This window comes from Tasmannia lanceolata, unplaced genomic scaffold (assembly GCF_043159265.1).
Source record: "Tasmannia lanceolata isolate RefF3 unplaced genomic scaffold, GAP_Taslan_0.1 ptg000013l, whole genome shotgun sequence".
NCBI classification, from domain to species: Eukaryota; Viridiplantae; Streptophyta; class Magnoliopsida; order Canellales; family Winteraceae; genus Tasmannia; species Tasmannia lanceolata.
This window is the reverse complement of record NW_027518690.1, coordinates 27,068,772-27,087,341: the sequence shown is the minus strand read 5'-3', so window position 1 is coordinate 27,087,341 and position 18,570 is coordinate 27,068,772. Positions and strand designations below refer to the sequence as shown.

The 18,570-nt window shown below is 39.9% G+C and overlaps 1 protein-coding gene across 1 annotated transcript; it reads left to right on the top strand.

Moving 5' to 3' along the window:
• LOC143891108 (uncharacterized) lies at positions 1-17,380 on the top strand. The gene is made up of 8 exons (XM_077395752.1): positions 1-385; positions 512-683; positions 9,961-10,150; positions 16,106-16,189; positions 16,450-16,565; positions 16,716-16,817; positions 16,906-17,019; positions 17,171-17,380. Exons 1-8 carry the CDS (start codon positions 1-3, stop codon positions 17,265-17,267), a joined length of 1,260 nt encoding a protein of 419 aa, XP_077251867.1. The 3' UTR covers positions 17,268-17,380.
• Positions 17,381-18,570: the final 1,190 nt, after the last annotated feature.

Below are 18,570 nucleotides of genomic sequence, written 5' to 3'. Positions count from 1 at the left end.
ATGCTGGCTAAGTACAAGGACCCGGGATGTCCCACAATAGCTTGCAGCATTGGCAACATAAGAATTGACCATGCCCTTCTTGATTTGGGGGCAAGTGTCAATCTTTTGTCATACACTGTATACAAGCAGCTAGGACTAGGAGAGCTCAAACCAACCATTGTCACTCTTCAATTGGCTGATAGATCAGTCAAAACTCCTAAATGGATGGTTGAGGATGTCTTAGTTAAGGTGAGTGACTTTCTGTTTCCTGTGGACTTCATAGTGTTGGATACCCAACCTGTTGCGCATGTTAAAGATCAAATCCCAATTATCCTAGGTAGACCATTCCTAGCCACTAGCAATGCATTAATAAATTGTAGGAATGGTCTAATGAAGCTCTCTTCAGGTAATACCTCTGTGGATTTCAATGTCTTTAGGCTAGGAAAGCAACCAAACTTGCATGAAGAATTAAATATGTTGCATTCCTTTTCTGAAGATATTGAGACTGATTTTGATATTGATTTTTTTGTAGGTTTTGAGGAGTGCTTGGAGCAGTTGGGAGACACGGGAGGAGACTTCTTTGCTGAGGCTTTCAGCCTACAACACAAAATGGACCCAGTGGGACCCCTTTCTAAATCCCTTCCCAAGCCATCCATAGAGGAGCCCCCACAACTAGATTTGAAGCCTTTGCCTTCAAACCTCAGGTATGCTTTCTTAGGTAATAATGAAACTCTTCCGGTTATTGTTTCTTCTGATTTAACTTCTTGTCAAGAGGATGAGTTAGCTTGAACCATGGCTGACATCAAAGGAATTAGCTCTTCAATTTGCCAACATCATATAAATTTGATTGAGGGTTCCAAACCTTCAAGGGAACCCCAAAGAAGGGCTGATCCTGTGATGAAGGAAGCCATTCAAAAAGAAATTTTAAAGTGTCTTGATAATGGGATTATCTATCCCATCTCACATAGCCAGTGGGTCAGTCCAGTCCAAGTGGTGCCTAAGAAGTCGGGTGTCACTGTGATACAATCCGCATCGGAAAAGGTTTTACTAATGCTGTTTGTTTGTTGTTTCTGTTCCTCAACAGAAACCTGGTAAGACATATTATTCCGTAAATCAGCAACATCTATAACTAGTTGGATGACCCGTGCATTGCACGGGTTGAAATATATTTCATTAAATAATTTAAAAAGTCTAAGGCTAATTTCGATTAGGTCAAAATAATTTTAGGAAATTTAAAAAGTTAGAAATTTAAATTATTTCATTATATAATTTAAAAAGTCAGAATTTTAGGAGGTTTAAGGCCCTGTTAGTTTAAAAAGTCAGAATTATTGCAACTGATTTTGAGTCAAAAAACCAATTATTGGACTCAAATAGGATTTTACGTATTTTTTTAGGAAGTAGGAATTTTTTGGTGGGAGTTTTATATGCTGTAAGCCGGAATATCTCAAAATTTTCGGCGTCATGGATAGGTTGCAGTGCAATATAACCTTGGCTTTGTGTGCATGGGGAAATGATCACGCCCATTTATCAGGTAGACAAACACCCAATTCCATTCCCCACATTGATCACATGATTGTAGTACCTTGATCTATACTCCCAAGACTATTTGAAGCGTTGGTTTTTGTGGTCCTTAATCTAATGGCTGTGAAGTATTTTCATGATGGTCCAATGGATCAACGATCTTGATTATACGTATCCCATGTGGGACCCATGAAATGTCTGAATTCAATCCTGAGATTGATATTCGGATTAATGGTTGTGAAGTATTTTTATACGGTGTAAGCCCGTATTGTCAAGTATTTTTCAAAAATTATTGAACAGCGTACACCATAGGATGAGCCAAACTGTCCATTTGATGTGCCACAATGTAAATAGGGTGTGCCTGAAAAATCATTTCCATATTATGATCCCAGCCCTTCGATCTAGAGTGGTTTCCATAACATGTACTTCTTCTCTAGATCGTAGGGCTGGGATCATCCTATGGAAATGACTTTTTGGGCACAACCTATTTATGTTGTGTCCCGTCAAATGGACGGTTTGGATCAGCCTATAGCGTAATCCGTACAATACTATATGAAAAAGACTAAACTATAGGGGCTTACACCATATTAAATATCGTATAATCAAGATTGCTGATTTGTAGCAAGAATTTTTAGACATGCGTTGTACCCTAAAAACATCCAGGGGGGGGGGGCAGTTGGAGATTTTTTTTGGGTATGCTCTAAATCAGCCCTACAAAAAATCCGTGTAATATTTTGATTAGATTCGTATACATCCTAACAATTACAACTTCTCCTCAATGTATAATTACCAGTAAGCAATTTCATTTTATTTATACACGCAACGGCACACTTCTCTTCATCTGACACACACTTTATTAGAGACAGATAGAGTCACATAAGTACATGTATGTGTGCAATCAAGCTCGCTGATTTTTTGCCTATATAACATTGATTGATGATTTTAGCACAAATTTTCAACATGTGTTGTCCATCCTGCTATATTATAATAGATAGATGATATCCTTAAAATTTATTATTTCCCTCTAAATTGTCAAAAAAGACCTTTCCTCGGAAAAAAATTTACTAAAGAAATATATTCCTTGCATTACAAAGTTCAAACTGAGCCAAAAAGGAAAATTTATAGGACAAAGTTTTAAATAACCACGGCTGGCAAACAACTAGCTTTTCCCGTATAAGGGTATTTGGTTTCCCAATTTATGAGGAAACTTAACAGCTAAAGATAAGACCAAATTTATAAAATTTTAAATAAGCACGTGTGGCGACACAAGTTTACCGGAGGGAAATGACATATTCGACTCCCCGCTACTCTCCCCTGCACACATACGTTCCTTTACTTGGGAGTTGGGACAGCCCTCTCCAATGTAAAAGAGTAGTCATAAATACACTAGAGCGGGCTGTCCCTAGTAAAAAAGAGAGCGGTTATATATCACTTCCCTTTCCCGGCGATATATTGTTTCGATAGATATACTGGAGAGAGCCAACACGGCATAAGGCATGGCCCCTAAAATGGAAATGTTGGGGCGATGAATCTTATGTTAGGAAATAATCCTAACGGTGGATGTGGCTTTTGCAAGATCGACGGTCAAGATCATTTGGTTAGTTAATTACTTTTGTGAAAAGTCATTAATGAAAAGACTTTATGTGAAAAGGTATAAACGTAAAGAGACGTTTGGGGAGAGGGATCGGCGTGATGAGGAGTCGCATCTCTTCCCACAAACGCTTATAAAAAGTACTCTTGGGTCCTATTTGCACACAACGAATTTGTTTCCAAACTTTGAGAATCCACGCTTGAAGAGAAAGGAAACCGGTCCCCATCACCGACTATTGTGTAGCAAAGAGAAACCTTAAGAGAAAGAAAAAAATAAGATTCATGGCTTCCGGTATGTCTTTTTCTCATTTCAATTTATTCCATATTGTTACATGTGATTTTCTCAATGTTGAATCGCTAAGATCCGTTGCCGGTGTTCATATTGTATCGAACACTTACATGTGGTATCAGAGCCACGGTTCCGGCGAGAAAATGGCGAGAAAATCGCATTAAAAGTAATTGAAATAGGGTTTGTGAAAACTTGTATTTTGAGTGCCGCCATCAATTTTAGAGTCGGATCGATGATTAAATGGCTGTGAAACGTTGCTTGTGTTCCCATGAATCCAACGCAACAAACGGTTCGTTGATCCGATGTCTGGATTGCGTTTGGCGGCGATTTAAAGATGAAAATTTTAACTTTTGGGGAAGTTTTGGACCTTGCTGGAAAACAGTGTGCCGCCGGTGACCGGCTTGTCCGACCGGAGATTTTTCAGCGTGGTTACGAAGTTCGTCGAGAGACGAGTCCAACGGCGTATTGTGAGCCTCAATCGGACTTCAAACGAAGCCGCAATAATAAATCAAACTTTGAGTGTTTTTTCGGATTTTGCTGGAATTTTCACTATTTTAATGAAGAAGACGATGAATAGTGTTGGGCTTGGCGGGCCGAACCGGGCCGCGCGGGCCCATCAAGGATCCGCGACGGGCTTTTCAATTAAAAAGGGCCCAGTAGACCCTCTAAGCCCACTAGACCGCATGGCCCAACCTGACCTGAACCGGCCCATAGGCCTAAGCGGCCCAAATCTGTGTTTGACTCAGTTTGGCCCATTTTTGTGAGATTTTTGGCTAGATTATAGTGGTTCTCGAGGTTTTGCACCATTTTGAATCCATTTTTTGGGTCAGTTTTGGCATTTGGCATCTGTATCATATAGGTATAGTGTAAATTCAAAAACTTTTGATTTTTCAAGTTGGTTTTTGAGTCAAATATTTTAGGGTTTTAGCCCAAGTAAAACTGGTTCCGAACGTTTTGCAACCCTTTGAAACCATTTTTGCTATCCATTTTGTCATTTGAGCACTGTATAATACACTTATAGTGTATTTTTAACACTTTTGACTTTATAAATTTGGTTTTGAGTCAAAAGTTTTGGAGTTTTGGGCTCGGATTAGATTGGTTCCTAAGGTTACAGACCGTTCTGGACCTATTTTTGAGGTCATTTTTGGTATTTAAGCACTGTATGATATAGTTACAGTGTAAAATCAAGACTTTTGATTTTGTAAGTTTGATTTTAAGTCAAATATTTTGGGGTTTTGGACTTGGGTTAGACCATTCCTATGGTTTTAGACTATTATGAACCCGTTTCCAAGGTCTGTTTTGCTGTTCGGAGTCTGGATTTTAAAATTCCAGTGTAATTTTATAACTTTTGGGTTTTTTAAAGTGGGCCTTGAGTTTAATTTTGATTTCAAACTCTTGAAGAATTAACTAAATGCCATGGAGACCCAGTTATGTAAAGTTTTGATGTTGTTTAATGATTAAAACTCAGTCACTGAACACCTTTAGTTTCTAATTCTTAACTTAAGCACCCCTATATGTTGTTTATATGCTTTATGTTTTGCATATAACTTAAGGGTTAAAATGATTAGTTGAAATCATATATGGGACTAAACTTTTAACTTGAATGCACATTAGTTCATGCCAGATATGCTTAAAACCCAAGCTTATGGTTATAATAAACTGATAGTGTGTATTTTCAAATCCTAAAACATTGAACTATGTTTGATCATGGAACTTGAAAGTTGGTTTTGTATACACAAGTTTATTACGTTGTTCATTATTTTTTGTTGAAATTGAACTATATCTTGTTATGATTGGTCACTAAATGAATGAACAAAGAACTGCGATTCCAACTGGGAAACGAAATCGCTTAAGGTTACGTGGTTAATTTTGAGAACAGTGTCGCATACAATGACACATTTATGGACTATGAACCACTTTCAATTGCGACTATTTGTCCAAGAGCAACACTTAGCCCAACGGATGACTGTTGTTTTGCACAAATAGGCGGTGTGAGAGGGCTAGGCCTGGGTAACCTGGTTTGGGGTTATACTTCTGCCCAACGGTGATGTGCGCCTCAAGTATAGGGTTATCAGGCCCTAGTTGGTCTCATGGGAGAGCCAATTGTGTGCTGTGGCACGGCCAACGGACGGCCCACGGTGACACGCCTGGTGTCTCGCCAGAATCACAGTATTGTGATTTTCTGAATTGAAAATCGTTTGTGTGTTGTGGCACGGCCCAACAGACGACCCACAATGACACGTCTGATGTTTCGTCGGGGTCACATTTTTGTGTTTTTTTTGTGATTCTGGGCAATCTAACTAATTTTTCCTTAAGATAGATTGATTGAGTATTGTATGTGAGAACCAATTGTGTGCCGTGGCACGGCCCAACGGACGACCACGGTGATACACCGGTGTCTCTTCATAATCATGGTATTGTGTTTTCTAAACTAGAAACCAATTCTGCATCATGGCACGGTCCAATGGACGACCCATGATGGCACATGTGGTATCTAATTAGAAGCACACGATTTTATACATTTTAGTCATTCTTTTCAATTGGATTGATTAAAATCGTGGATTGAGTTAATTAAACTCCATTTCTGGACTGAATAGGTGTTATAAGAAGTGAGCATGTTTGGAACTGCAAGTCTGTGTCTGTGACATTGAAGTTGTTGGTATCTTAGTGTCTTTTCTAGATACCGATTATGTTGAGTACTTTAGTGGGTCAGAAACCTTAGCAAGTGATGGAATAGATCTGCATAATTCAATACTACAAAAGGCTAGACTATGTATCATTGAATGACAGGCTCACTAAACCCACATCTAAAAGATGCTTATGAATAGTGGGAGTTCAATGTTAGTATCACTCTAGTAGTAATGGTAGGCCTCCATTTTTTATGCAATTCGAGATTTTTTTAAGACTCGAAAATGCAAAGGAGTTCTTGAATGTAGTTAGTGAATATTTTAGAGGATCATTGGAAGCACTTGTAAATACCCTTATGATGTGTTTTGATAACCTTAAAGTATATTCACCAAAGTTGTAGTTTTGAGCACACTTTGAAAGGCTTTAGATTCAGAACCTTGGTTGTGCTCACTTTCGACACACCTCTTGGTTATTTTAAATGGCAGCATTAGAGTCGTGAAGATATAGACTAGTCTTAGCATTATCAATTAAAGAGAGTGAACTTTGTATCAAGTGTCATTATCTTGAATAATAAATGACACATACTTAAAGTATGGATCCCTTAAGTTCGATATGGCCTGGAATTAATACCATATCTTTGTATATTATGATTTCTATTTCGTAAGTACTCCGGAAAAAAAAATTATACATTTAGAATTCTATGTGAGGTCTTGGTGCGAGTTAGGTGCTTAGTAGAGGAGAGTATACCATTATATCGGGAAATAGAATAAAGGTGGCTGTTGAATCCATTATTACTCGCCACTCTTTTCTGAAATTTTGGTTTCATATGAACTAGAAATCTTATTCTAGAAAAACCTGATTCCTTTGGCTATGAATCAAGGTTTGGAAGTATAATGGATTCTCTCTAGTTTTTCATTTTTCATTTAGTGATTTTGGTTCTCTTCAGGGCAATCCTTATTGACTTGGATTGCACTTCTCTCAAGGTCAGACTTGGCCTACCTTGCATTAGAATAAGATAATCAGTATTGTTAGAAATAAATGAAATCGCGTGAACAAAAGAATTTATCCAATCAGTAGGTTAAGTTTTTTAACCACATATCTGAGGATAGTTGGGTAAAAGAAGAATTCTAGATTCACTTGATTTTACCGCTTTAAACAATGATACGGGGTACATTGAAGGAGAAATATACAAAGATTAATCGGTTTAGGGTGTTACCAAGAGTATTGATCTACTAAAGGTCATTCACAATGACATCTTGGATCTTTGGACTCTGACAGTTGGTGGCGGAAGGTGTTACCCTTTTGGTTAAATTTTCTAGCCATATTTAAATGTGTCTCTCTAATCAGAAGTAGAGGCCCTATCTTTGTTTGTGATCTATAAGGTAAGAGTCGAGAATTAACTTGACATAAACGATCAAAACAATAAGGGTCATTTATGCAACTCTCTGTTGCCTAAGATTGTGGGTTAAAACTCTTAAAATACCCATGTATTTTGTGATCCAAGTAAGGCTGTGCCTAAGACCCTTTAAGATTTATAGGTCATAAGAAAGCTGAAATTGGGAAACATGCAACTTTGGGTTGTTTACATGAGGCAAAAGTTTATAACCCACGAATATAGTGATTAAGCTCTATGACCATAAGTTGCAATTTCATAGATTATCTTAAAGTATTTAAGGGTTTTAGGTTCTGTTGATTGACCCATAGTACGTATATTGTCGGGATTAAATGTGCCAAGACTTCTAAAGGATGGTGACCTTAGTGGGAGTGTAGTGTATTTAGTAAAATCACCTTTAAGGAGAACCAGATTGTAGTACCGGTACTGGTGATCCAAGATAAGGTGGTACCAATGCTCATTGGAACATTAAAAGACACATATAAGTTAACAACCCACATTATAGATGTTTTGGTGGTGACAACTACCGAACAATTCTTGAGGCTAAGGAAAGAGGAACATAGTCTGTAGACTTAGAGATTCTGCTTAAGGTTTAGAGCAGACTTCTCGACAATTGTACATAAAGTTTCATCAAGTATTCTCTATGTTAAGTTTTAAGGAATTGTCACAGGATAATGGATATATCTTAAGGTCGGAGGAGTAATATTATTTTCCTCGTGTTATGTGTTGATGGTATACTACTTGCTAGTAGTACTTAGCCATGTTCAATGATATTCATAAAAAAAGAATTCAGGTGAAGCATCCTACATAATAGGAGTTTAGATTCACCTAGTTGGGACTCGAGGATTGCTGAGATTGCAGAAAGTCTATCTTGGTAAAGTCCTAAGTATTGAACATGGATAAATTACTCAATTTGTAGTGTTCCTATAGTTAAGGGTGATATATTCAGTCAGTTCCAAGGTCCCAGGATCGATTCATTATAGGAGTAGATAAAGAGGTTCCCTAATAGTTCCGCAATTGGGGTCTATTGAATATTTAAATCTGCACCTATCTGTGTATAACCTATATGGTGGGCAAATTTAGAAAGTACCAATGTTATTTATGTATGGATCATTGGAAATTTGCCAAAAGGTTATATATTGTCTGTAAGGGACTAAAGGTTTAATGCTCACATAAAGTAAATGAGATAACCCTAGTGTGATTGGTTAATCTAATTCCGACTGTTGTCGGAACACCTAGAGTTCTGCTCTAATATATTTTGTAGAAAGTCCTAAATCGTGGAAGAATGTCAAATTGACACTCAGTTGCTTCCACCTTGGGTACGGAGTTTATTGTGTACTTCAAGGCCTTGTACTATGCCTTAAAGTCGCGTAATTTTATCTCAGGGTTTTATCTTGTTGATAGTCGACAAGTTACTGGGAATGTATTGTGATAATTCCGTTGCGGTTTTACAATTCCAAGAACGACAAATCAAGTAATGTGGTCAATGTATTGACATATTGTCGTGAGGAAGTTCAGAATCAGTGTGTATCTGAAGATTACATAAGCACTGCACTTATGTTGGCAGATCCTTTGACTGAGGGCTTGTCACCAAAGCTCTTCAGAGAGCATGTAGCGCGCATAAGGTTGGTTGACATTTTTGATAGCCTATGACAGTGGGAGTCTGCATTAGGTATTGAGATACACTCTAGTGATCACATTTTATTTTATGATTCTGATATATATTATTTTCTACCGCTCCATTTTGTGCACATTACGTAAATGGATTGTGAGTAAGAGGTAGAATGTCTGTAGACTATTTTGGACCATGTTTACATCTTATGCATGTATGCTTTTACATTCATGTTAGTAAGAATTACTAATAATATAATCATGGGGTAGGCTATTGGGTAGAGTTGGTGACCCAATGGTTACATGGTTTATTGTTGGTAGTTTTTGCTAAACGGAATGTTGGGTTTATTATCTAACCAATTTAAAGTTATGATCCTTATGTTTGGCTCAAAGATCTTGCTAGCCAAGTGGGAGAATGTTAGGAAATAATCCTAACGGTGGATGTGGCTTTTGCAAGATCGACGGTCAAGATCATTTGGTTAGTTAATTACTTTTGTGAAAAGTCATTAATGAAAAGACTTTATGTGAAAAGGTATAAACGTAAAGAGACGTTTGGGGAGAGGGATCGGCGCGATGAGGAGTCGCATCTCTTCCCACAAACGCTTATAAAAAGTACTCTTGGGTCCTATTTGCACACAACGAATTTGTTTCCAAACTTTGAGAATCCACGCTTGAAGAGAAAGGAAACCGGTCCCCATCACCGACTATTGTGTAGCAAAGAGAAACCTTAAGAGAAAGAAAAAAATAAGATTCATGGCTTCCGGTATGTCTTTTTCTCATTTCAATTTATTCCATATTGTTACATGTGATTTTCTCAATGTTGAATCGCTAAGATCCGTTGCCGGTGTTCATATTGTATCGAACACTTACATCTTACCCTAATTACATCTTACCCTAAGCATACCCTGCGCATGTTAGTTAGGACTTAAATAAGAGTTTCCCCCCGTTAAATTGCGAAAGAGGGAGACGTGCACGACAGTAAAAGTCGATACGGAACTCATCCGAAAATCATTCCCCCTTTTCTCCCTGTAAAACAATATATACAGAGAAAACTTCGTAATAATTTTGAAGAAAGGGGGAAACAAAATACACCTCTATCGCTTTCACACCAGCCGTTTTTTACTTTCTTCAGATTCCAGGTGCTTCACTATTCTCTTCTCTCTCTCTCTCTCTCTCTCTCTCTCTCTCTCTCTCTTGTTTAAGTTATTTTTTTGATGCAATGATTCTGTTATTCTTACGCGACTTTTTTTTAATGTTTTTTTACTACTTCGGGAATAGATTCTCTGTTTTCCAAGATTATTCGTTTTTTCCGTATCAGTTATTTTTTTGTTGAAGTTGCAATTTACTTCTTTACTTATTATCACTGTTATATGTGATGCTCCGGAATTGTTTGAGGTTATTTTCTTTTTCTTCTTCTTTTTGGCTTTTTGAATTTTTCGAATATGATATGAGAACTAGATTTTAGTTCGTTTGAGAGTAAATTTTGTGGAGAAGTTCACTGCAGTGTGACAAAATGTATTTAGCTTTTCAAATTTAAAATCAAGGCCAGTTGGAACTAGAATATTTTTTTTTTGGGAATTGCTAGTGTCCATCGCAAAAGGCATTTCGCCGCTGGCCTGTCGCACGTCAGGCCAGCCATCTCTCGTGAATGGAGACTGTTAGGCTTAAAATCGGTAACAGATACGGCAGTGACGTAAGAGCTGAGCTGGAGGACCTGAGGAGCCGAAGTGAAGGAACTGAGTCCTGCACAAGAGCGCACGAGGTCAGAAGACCAACCTGGAGTCGTTGCTCCGTACGGGCCCTTCGACACTCAAGTCAGTATGAGCAGAAGTGCAGAGCCAAACTTTTAGAGTGGTAGCTTAGAAGTTTTACCCCTTTACCTTGAGCCTTGAGAGCCTTTTATAGAGGGAGGCCTGGGGTGGTTGGATTACCTACCCCAGGACAGGTGTCAGCCCTTCTGTGGGTTTAGGTTTACCTACTCTCAAGTAATTACCGGATTACCCCTGGACAGGTGTCGAATTCGTGGTGGGCCCTTCCGAGGCCACGTGTCGACAACTCATTAGTTGTTGTTTTTCATACCCCATCAATTGCCCCCAGTTCTCCAAGTCTTTGTGATGATTTGGGGAAGTGTGAGGCTGTACTCTGGGGCGGCTGGAAAAATGAAAGTTGGAGTGAAATCTGTCCGGTCGAGTTATCTAGGTGGCCTAGGATGGGCAGAAAGTTGGAGTGAAATCTGTCCAGCCAAGCTATCTGGGCGGCCTGGGACGGGCAGAAACTTGGCGTGAAATTTGCCTGGCCAAGCGATCTGGGCGGCCTGGACGGGCAGAAACTTGGCGTGAAATCTGTCCGGCCAAGCGATTTTGGGGGCCTGGACGGGCAGAAACTTGGCATGAAATCTGTCCGGCCAAGCTATCTGGGCGGCCTAGACCCCTAGGGACCACCATTGTTCCCCCCTCCCTTCTCCTTCTTCTTCCTCAATCCTCCACGTCTCCACTCCCCACAACTCCTCTTCTCCATGCAAAACCGTAACGGCAAAACCCTCCTTGCCACTAAGCCTCTAACCCCACCCACCATGACCCTCATCCCTAACCTCATCTCTAACCCTCATCTCTCGCACCAGATTCCTCTCTCGCCTCCTTCGCACACACCAATCCCCATCTTCCTCCCTCCACCCTTGTTGAAAACCCTACATTCTCTCTAGTACCTCTCTTATAATCCTCTTCACCAAATCATTGTGCCTTTAACCTATTATATCCCATCTTTAAAGGGTATTTTTTCTTCTTGTACCTTTTTTCACCTCTCCTTCATGGCCTAAATTCCAGTTGATGTTCTTCTCATTCATCTCCGTGGCTCCGATTTTGTCCCCTTGCCTTTCTTTCTCGTTTTCGTTGGCTAGTGCTTATATCTTCTTATCAATGTCTCTTCCCCGGAGCCGCGGTGCACGCCACGTGTTCGATGATATGTCCGAGTGAGGTGTTGTGCCTCCGATTTCATCTTTTAGCCTTTCTTCTCATCCTGGATAGTGCTCATATTTCTATTTCTGCTATGTCTTTCCATCAGAGGCGCAGTATCATGGCCGGGCCCGTTGTTTGATTCGTCCTCTATATTGTTTATCCTCTACCGTCATTGTGGTTGAGACTTGAGCATCTCTATATGTCCTCATGGATCCCCATGATAGTTCACCTCATACTCCCGGATCGACCTCTTCATCTTCGTCTACAATCTATAGTTCTTCCTCTTCTGTAGAGGTTACTTTCCCACAGATGACTTCCATCCCGCTTGACAGGTCCTGCCCTTGTGCGCCGCGCTTTATGTGGTTCATGGGTCTGTGCCCCTTCTATTGGCACTTCTATTCTTGACGCGTATTTTAGTGGTGATCATTATAGCTATGGCGGTGGTTGCTTTGCTAGAGGTCTGAGTCGTCGAGGCCGTGTTCGTCGTCGTGGTTCTATAGGTGGCCATGTCGTTGGTGGGCGTGGACGCCCTTACTTCCATCTCCCATGCTCTGCTCACATCACATCTGTCAGCCTCCATGGTGCCTCTACATTCTCCTCTGCTGGCCCAGTAGCACCTGATGATTGTGTTCTTGTCTGAGGGCTGACTATGATGAGTTTTTGCACCTACGTGCGCACTGCCGAGCCCCTACTGCACCGTTTACTCAGCACGGTAGGTTACCTACTTCTCTCCTCACTACCTCCAGCTATTGGATCATTGATTCAGGGGCCTCCAACCATATGATGAGTACCTCTTCCTCCATTCGTTGCTTTAAGCCTTTTCACTTAGCCTCTCATACAGTTACTTTGGCCGATGGGACCACTGCACCTATTTCTGGTATTGGTACTATTTCTCCTCACTCTAGTCTTCTCTTGTCCTTAGTACTTTGTGTTCCTCAGTCACCCTTTAATTTACTTTCTGTTAGCCAAATTAGAAAGGATTTTAACTATTCTGTCTGTTTCTTCCTCTCCTATTGTGTTTCTCAGGATCGGTGAGAAGACGATTGGTTCGGGGCGTGTGGTGGATGGTCTTTATCGTCTTAATTGCATCTCTCCTCCAGCTGCTTTGCATACATCAGTAGATCCTTATCAGTGGCACTGCCATCTCGGTCATCCCTCACTCCAAAAGCTTCAGCAGTTATCCTTTATTCCTAGTCCTGTTCCTTCTTTCCAGTGCTAGTCATTTGAGCTTGGGAAGCACAGTCGTGTGTCCTTTCCATCTCGAGTTCTTAGTCGAGCCTTCACTCCCTTTGAGTTAGTGCAATTTGATATATGGGGTCCCTCCAAGACCACATCCCTTTCTGGTTATCGATACTTTGTCATTTTTGTGGATGATTTCTCTCGTATGACTTGGTTATTCCTACTTAAAGACCGCTCTAAGGTCTTTCATGCTTTCTGCACATTCATGTGGAGATCACTACCCAATATACTTCTACTCTTAAATGTTTGCTCAATGATAATGCTAGGGAGTACTTCTCTGCTGCTTTTCGCGATTTCCTATCCACCCATGACATTGTTCATCAGTCCTCTTGCTGAGAGAAAATTACGATACCTACTTGATATAGCCCGCACCATTTTCTTTCAGATGTGGGTTCCTTAACTCTATTGGAGTGATGCCATCCTTACGTCCTGTTTCCTGGCCAATCAGCTTCCTTCTTCTGTTTTAGATGGTACTTCCCCTTTCTCGGTTCTACACCCTCAAGGTGATCCCTTTCACCTCACTCCACGTGTCGTTCGTTGTGTTTGTTTTGTTCACAACCTTTCACCAGGCCTGGATAAGTTGGCTCCTCGGGCGGAGCGGTGTGTCTTTCTCGGGTACTCTCGCACCCAGAAAGGTTATCGTTTTTATAGTCCTCGACTACAGCGCTTATTTGTTTCCGTCAATGTCACATTCTTTGAGTCAGTCTCCTACTTTACTGCTCGTGTTGAGAGTAGTCCCATTGTATCTGACCCTCAGGTTCCTCTTCCCCTTTCGGTCCTACTTGACCTGGTTGCATCGTCTTCTCCGCCGTTAGAGGTATTAGTGGCTTTTGTAATAATATCCATTGATCTTATTTTGTAATTAAGATAATTTTCAATTGGATGATGAGACAGAGGATGAGGGGATGGATGAGGAGATTGTCTTTGAAGACTGAGATGAAGATAGAGTTTTGGTCTTGGAGGAAGAGGACAATGATTGGTGAAGACTGAAGAAGTACTTGGATTTTAATCTTATTTTGGTCATTGATTTGAGTTGTATTGTTAAATACTTAAATTATTAAGTACTATATGCTTAATTTCTTATTATGTTTTTTGGCTTTTTATTATTATTTAATATTTAGTGCTTATGCATAAAATGGTTTGGATTGTTATGTATTCAAGTATTTATATTTTATATAAAAAAAATACAAGATATTATGAAAATATATTAATATCTAAAAATAAATAAAAAATGCCTGGGCGGCCTGGGCGCTGGGAGGTCAGTCAGCCGCCCAGCTCCGCCCAGCGCTTTTTAGAACACTGCTCTTTTCAAATATGGGAGGGAATTTCTCTTGTTCTGTGATATGGCTTGGTCTTCCAAAATTCCTCAAGGCAATCATTTTGGGATGGGTTAAGGGGCTATTTGGAGATAATGAAAAACAATTTTGGCAGCCTGTTCCATTCACAGTTTTGTGGCTCATTTGGGTGGAACAAAACAATCACATTTTCAATAATAAAAGTAAGTCTCTTGGAAAGATATAGGAAATCAAGCAGGACTCAGTTGTATGGACACATGAAAAGATGTCAATTGGTGATTTTCCTTCTAGCGTTGTCTTCGAGAATTGGAAAGTGATCATTTGGGAGAAAAATCAAAACTAAAATCAACTCTACGATGGTGTCCGCCCCCACATCAGATACTATGTCAACTTTGATGGCAGCTCTAAAGTAAATCCTGGCCCCACAGGCGGTGGGAGTATCTTTAGGGATTGGAAGGGTCATGTTCTCAAATGTTTTCCGGGCCCGTGTGGAATAGTGGACTCTAATGAGACAGAGGCTGGAGCATTACCCATCGGTCTTTTTGCTTTTTTAGAGACTGTTTTGATGGTCGATGCATTTTTTATGGACATTAAAAAGTAATCATTGCATGTGCCAAAGGGGTGGTGGTAGCTCTGTGGAAGTTAGCACATATGATTTTGGTGATTTTTGATCTATGTAAGAAACTCAGTTCACTTCTACATCATCATTGGAGGTCATCCAATTCGGAAGCAGGCAGTTTGGCTAAACAAGGAGTTGACAGGAGCGTGCTAAATCTCATCATCAGCAATTCCTTTCCTATTGTGTAGATGATTCTCTTTGTGTCCTTCGGTTTGTTCCTGTTTTTTCTTGTTTTCCGTTCCAACTCGTTCTCATGTACTTGGGCTTTATTTGCAATGTAGTTTCCTTATTCGAAAAAAAAATAGATAGTTTTTGGAATACCCAAATTCAAGCTTGCTAGGTGTAGACTGTTAGGAGCTCCTCCCAATCAGTACTAACCTGCCGAAAACTCTTGAGAATATAAAACTTCGTAAACTAGTAGCTCAATCATAAAATGGTAGGTTGTTTGGCTTTCCTTGAACATCAAGAAAGTCCTTCCCATACATGACGTACAAAATGATTATGTGCAGAGTTATGAGTAGTAACCAGTGAAAAAACCAAGCATCTTCAAGGAAATGAGTTCCATGGAGGTGAGGCGAGGCTTTTGATTTCCCACCAGAAAGCTTTAAATTTTTCGAAATATGCTTGTTTTAGGCTCCAGATTGGATGAACTCACCTTGTTTTACATGTTTTAACCAGCTGTCAAAGGCTATTACAAGTCCCAAAAAGCTCTCAGCAGCCAATCAGAGAACGTAAAACAAGTTTAGTTTGTCCCAATATTAAAACGTGGTCACGTGGATACCGAGAGCCTTATTTTAGTATTGGGCGATTTTTTAGTATTCTAACAGTTCCATTTATCCGGATTAATTGAAAATTACGAGTTTCCAAATTTTTCCTGTTTTTATACCATTGATGAAATACTTTTGGTCTTGACAATTCTTGACCTTAGGGTACGGTTTTTTTTTTTTCCCATTCATTTAAACGTGTGTGGTTGATTGAGACATGCAGGACCTAGCCATTCAGCAGAAGTATCTTATAACATTCACTGTTGGATATGATCAGAAAAATAATATTGACGCAGCTGTTAAAAAGGTTTGGAAGAAAAGCTATATCTGTTTGGAAGTGATATATCCGCCCCTTTTGATTACTTGGGACACCCAGCAGCAATGTATCGATGATTGCAGAGGGGCTGATGTACTTCACATCAGAAGGATTCAATGGGGCTGATTGCCACGTACACTGCTGCTGGGTGTCCCAACTAATTCAAAGGGGTGGATATATCACTTCCCTATCTATTTTATCACTGCCTTTTATTTTGCACTTGCATGACTATGGTGTGGCTGCTCTTACAGTTCTCAGAAAATTTCACTATCCTGCTATTTCATTATGATGGCCTGACTAGTGAATGGGATGATTTTGAGTGGTCAAAACGGGCTATTCATGTGAGCGCTATGAAACAAACCAAATGGTGAGGAAAACTGGTTTTTTTTTTTCTTTCCCCAGTTCAAAAAATAACAGTTTTCTGTTTTTTTTTTAATGGTAATCGTTTTCTCTTTCTACTGTTCTTAAACATGCTTGACGATGTTGACCTAAACACCTTACTCAATCTTGATGCAAGGTGGTATGCTAAAAGGTTTTTACACCCTGACATTGTGGCACAATACGAGTACATATTTATCTGGGATGAAGATCTAGGAGTTGAGCATTTTAATGCAGAAGAGTAAGTGTTGTCCTTATTAAACAATATCGAGTTTATTTAGAGAACATTTTTTTATTTAATTATAAACTAAAATTTTCTTTAAGTCTAGATACATTAAACTGGTGAAGAAGCATGGGTTGGAGATTTCACAGCCTGCTTTAGATCCAAACAGAGGTTTTACATGGCAGATGACAAAAAGGAGAGGTGACCATGAAGTCCACAAGTAAGTTTTGTGGAAGCGCTTCTATTTCACTTAAAATTTGTTTCCATGAATATTTTTTTTTCAGAGTATATTTCTGTTCATAGAAAAAACTTGTAATGGATGGAATTTTATTCTGCTTATTGGGAGATCTAATGATAGCTTGCTTTACCAGGGAAACAGAGGATAGACCTGGTTGGTGCAGCGACCCGCATTTGCCACCCTGTGCTGCATATGAGCTGAATTATTTATGTTTTGCATCCCCGTTTTGAACTGTTTTTTTTTCTCGAGGCAAAATTTCATCGTTCTTTTCCATGTACAGATTTGTCGAGATAATGGCGACTGTATTTTCTCGTGATGCGTGGCGATGCGTATGGCATATGATCCAGGCAATGAGATTATCTTGTTTTCAACCAAGGTCTTTCGGTCCTAATAATCTTTGAATGTTTGCTTAACACATCTTCTAAGAGCAAAATCAAGACCGAAGTGATGAATTGTTTTTGTTATGCTAGTAGCTTGAAAATCTGACTTGCATGCAGGATTTTCCAATTCTAAAGTTTGCATGTGTCTTATATTTGGTATTATAAAGACAATACATGCTTGAAAATGCCTTTGTAATTAAGCTAGTTATTCCAGAAAGTGATCTGCTACAGGGACTGATTCCACTCCAAATTGGCACTCTGCACTCATTGCACACATGGTTAGGGATAGGGATGGTTTGTCTGGTGGTCACCACCAGAACAGAGAGTGGACCCTGGTCCCTGAGTTGAGATCTCGCCCCCTCAATCAAGGCTTCAAACAATTAATTGTAAAATTTTCATGCGAAACCCCTTGGTCAAATCTCTCATTTAATCAAGGCCTAACCAGGGGTTTAGCTTCATTTGCTCATGAGGGAACTAACAGTGATGGACTGGACTGTTTAGGCTGACCAGATGAGCAGTCAAGCAAACACATGTACCATTTATTTATACATTTATTACCAAAATTACCTTCCAGCCATTTGGTTGCTAATTTAACCCAATCAATACCCTCTATCTCTTTCTTTTTTTATTACATAGGGTATCCACACCCCAATTTTTAGGGTGGGACTATTCCCTACGGATGTGCGCAATCAACTGTAAACTACATGATGGGTATGAAAAGTCACCCCCAATTAGCTGTCGACACGTGGCCCTCGGAGGCCCCTAAGAAGTTGGCACCAGCCCCAGGGGTAGCCAGGTAATCTACCAAGGGCAGGTAAAACTAGGCCCACACATGGGCTGACACCTGTCCTGGGGTAGGTAATTCAACTACCCCAGAGCTCTTGCTATAAATAGCCTTCACAAATGCCAAGGTAAGGGGCCGAATTCCTAAGAAAAAGACTATCTCTAGCTTTGGTTTTCCTAATTTTGTGCCCATTACTGAATTGACTGTCGAAGGGCCCGTCCGGAGCTACGACTCCGGGTTGGTCTTCTGACCTCGTGTTCTATGCAGGACATAATTCTTAATCAGTTCAGCAGTTCGGACCCGCCAGATCAGCTCCTTCGTCACTGCCTCATCTGTTACCAATTTTAGGCCTAACAGATTGGCACCATC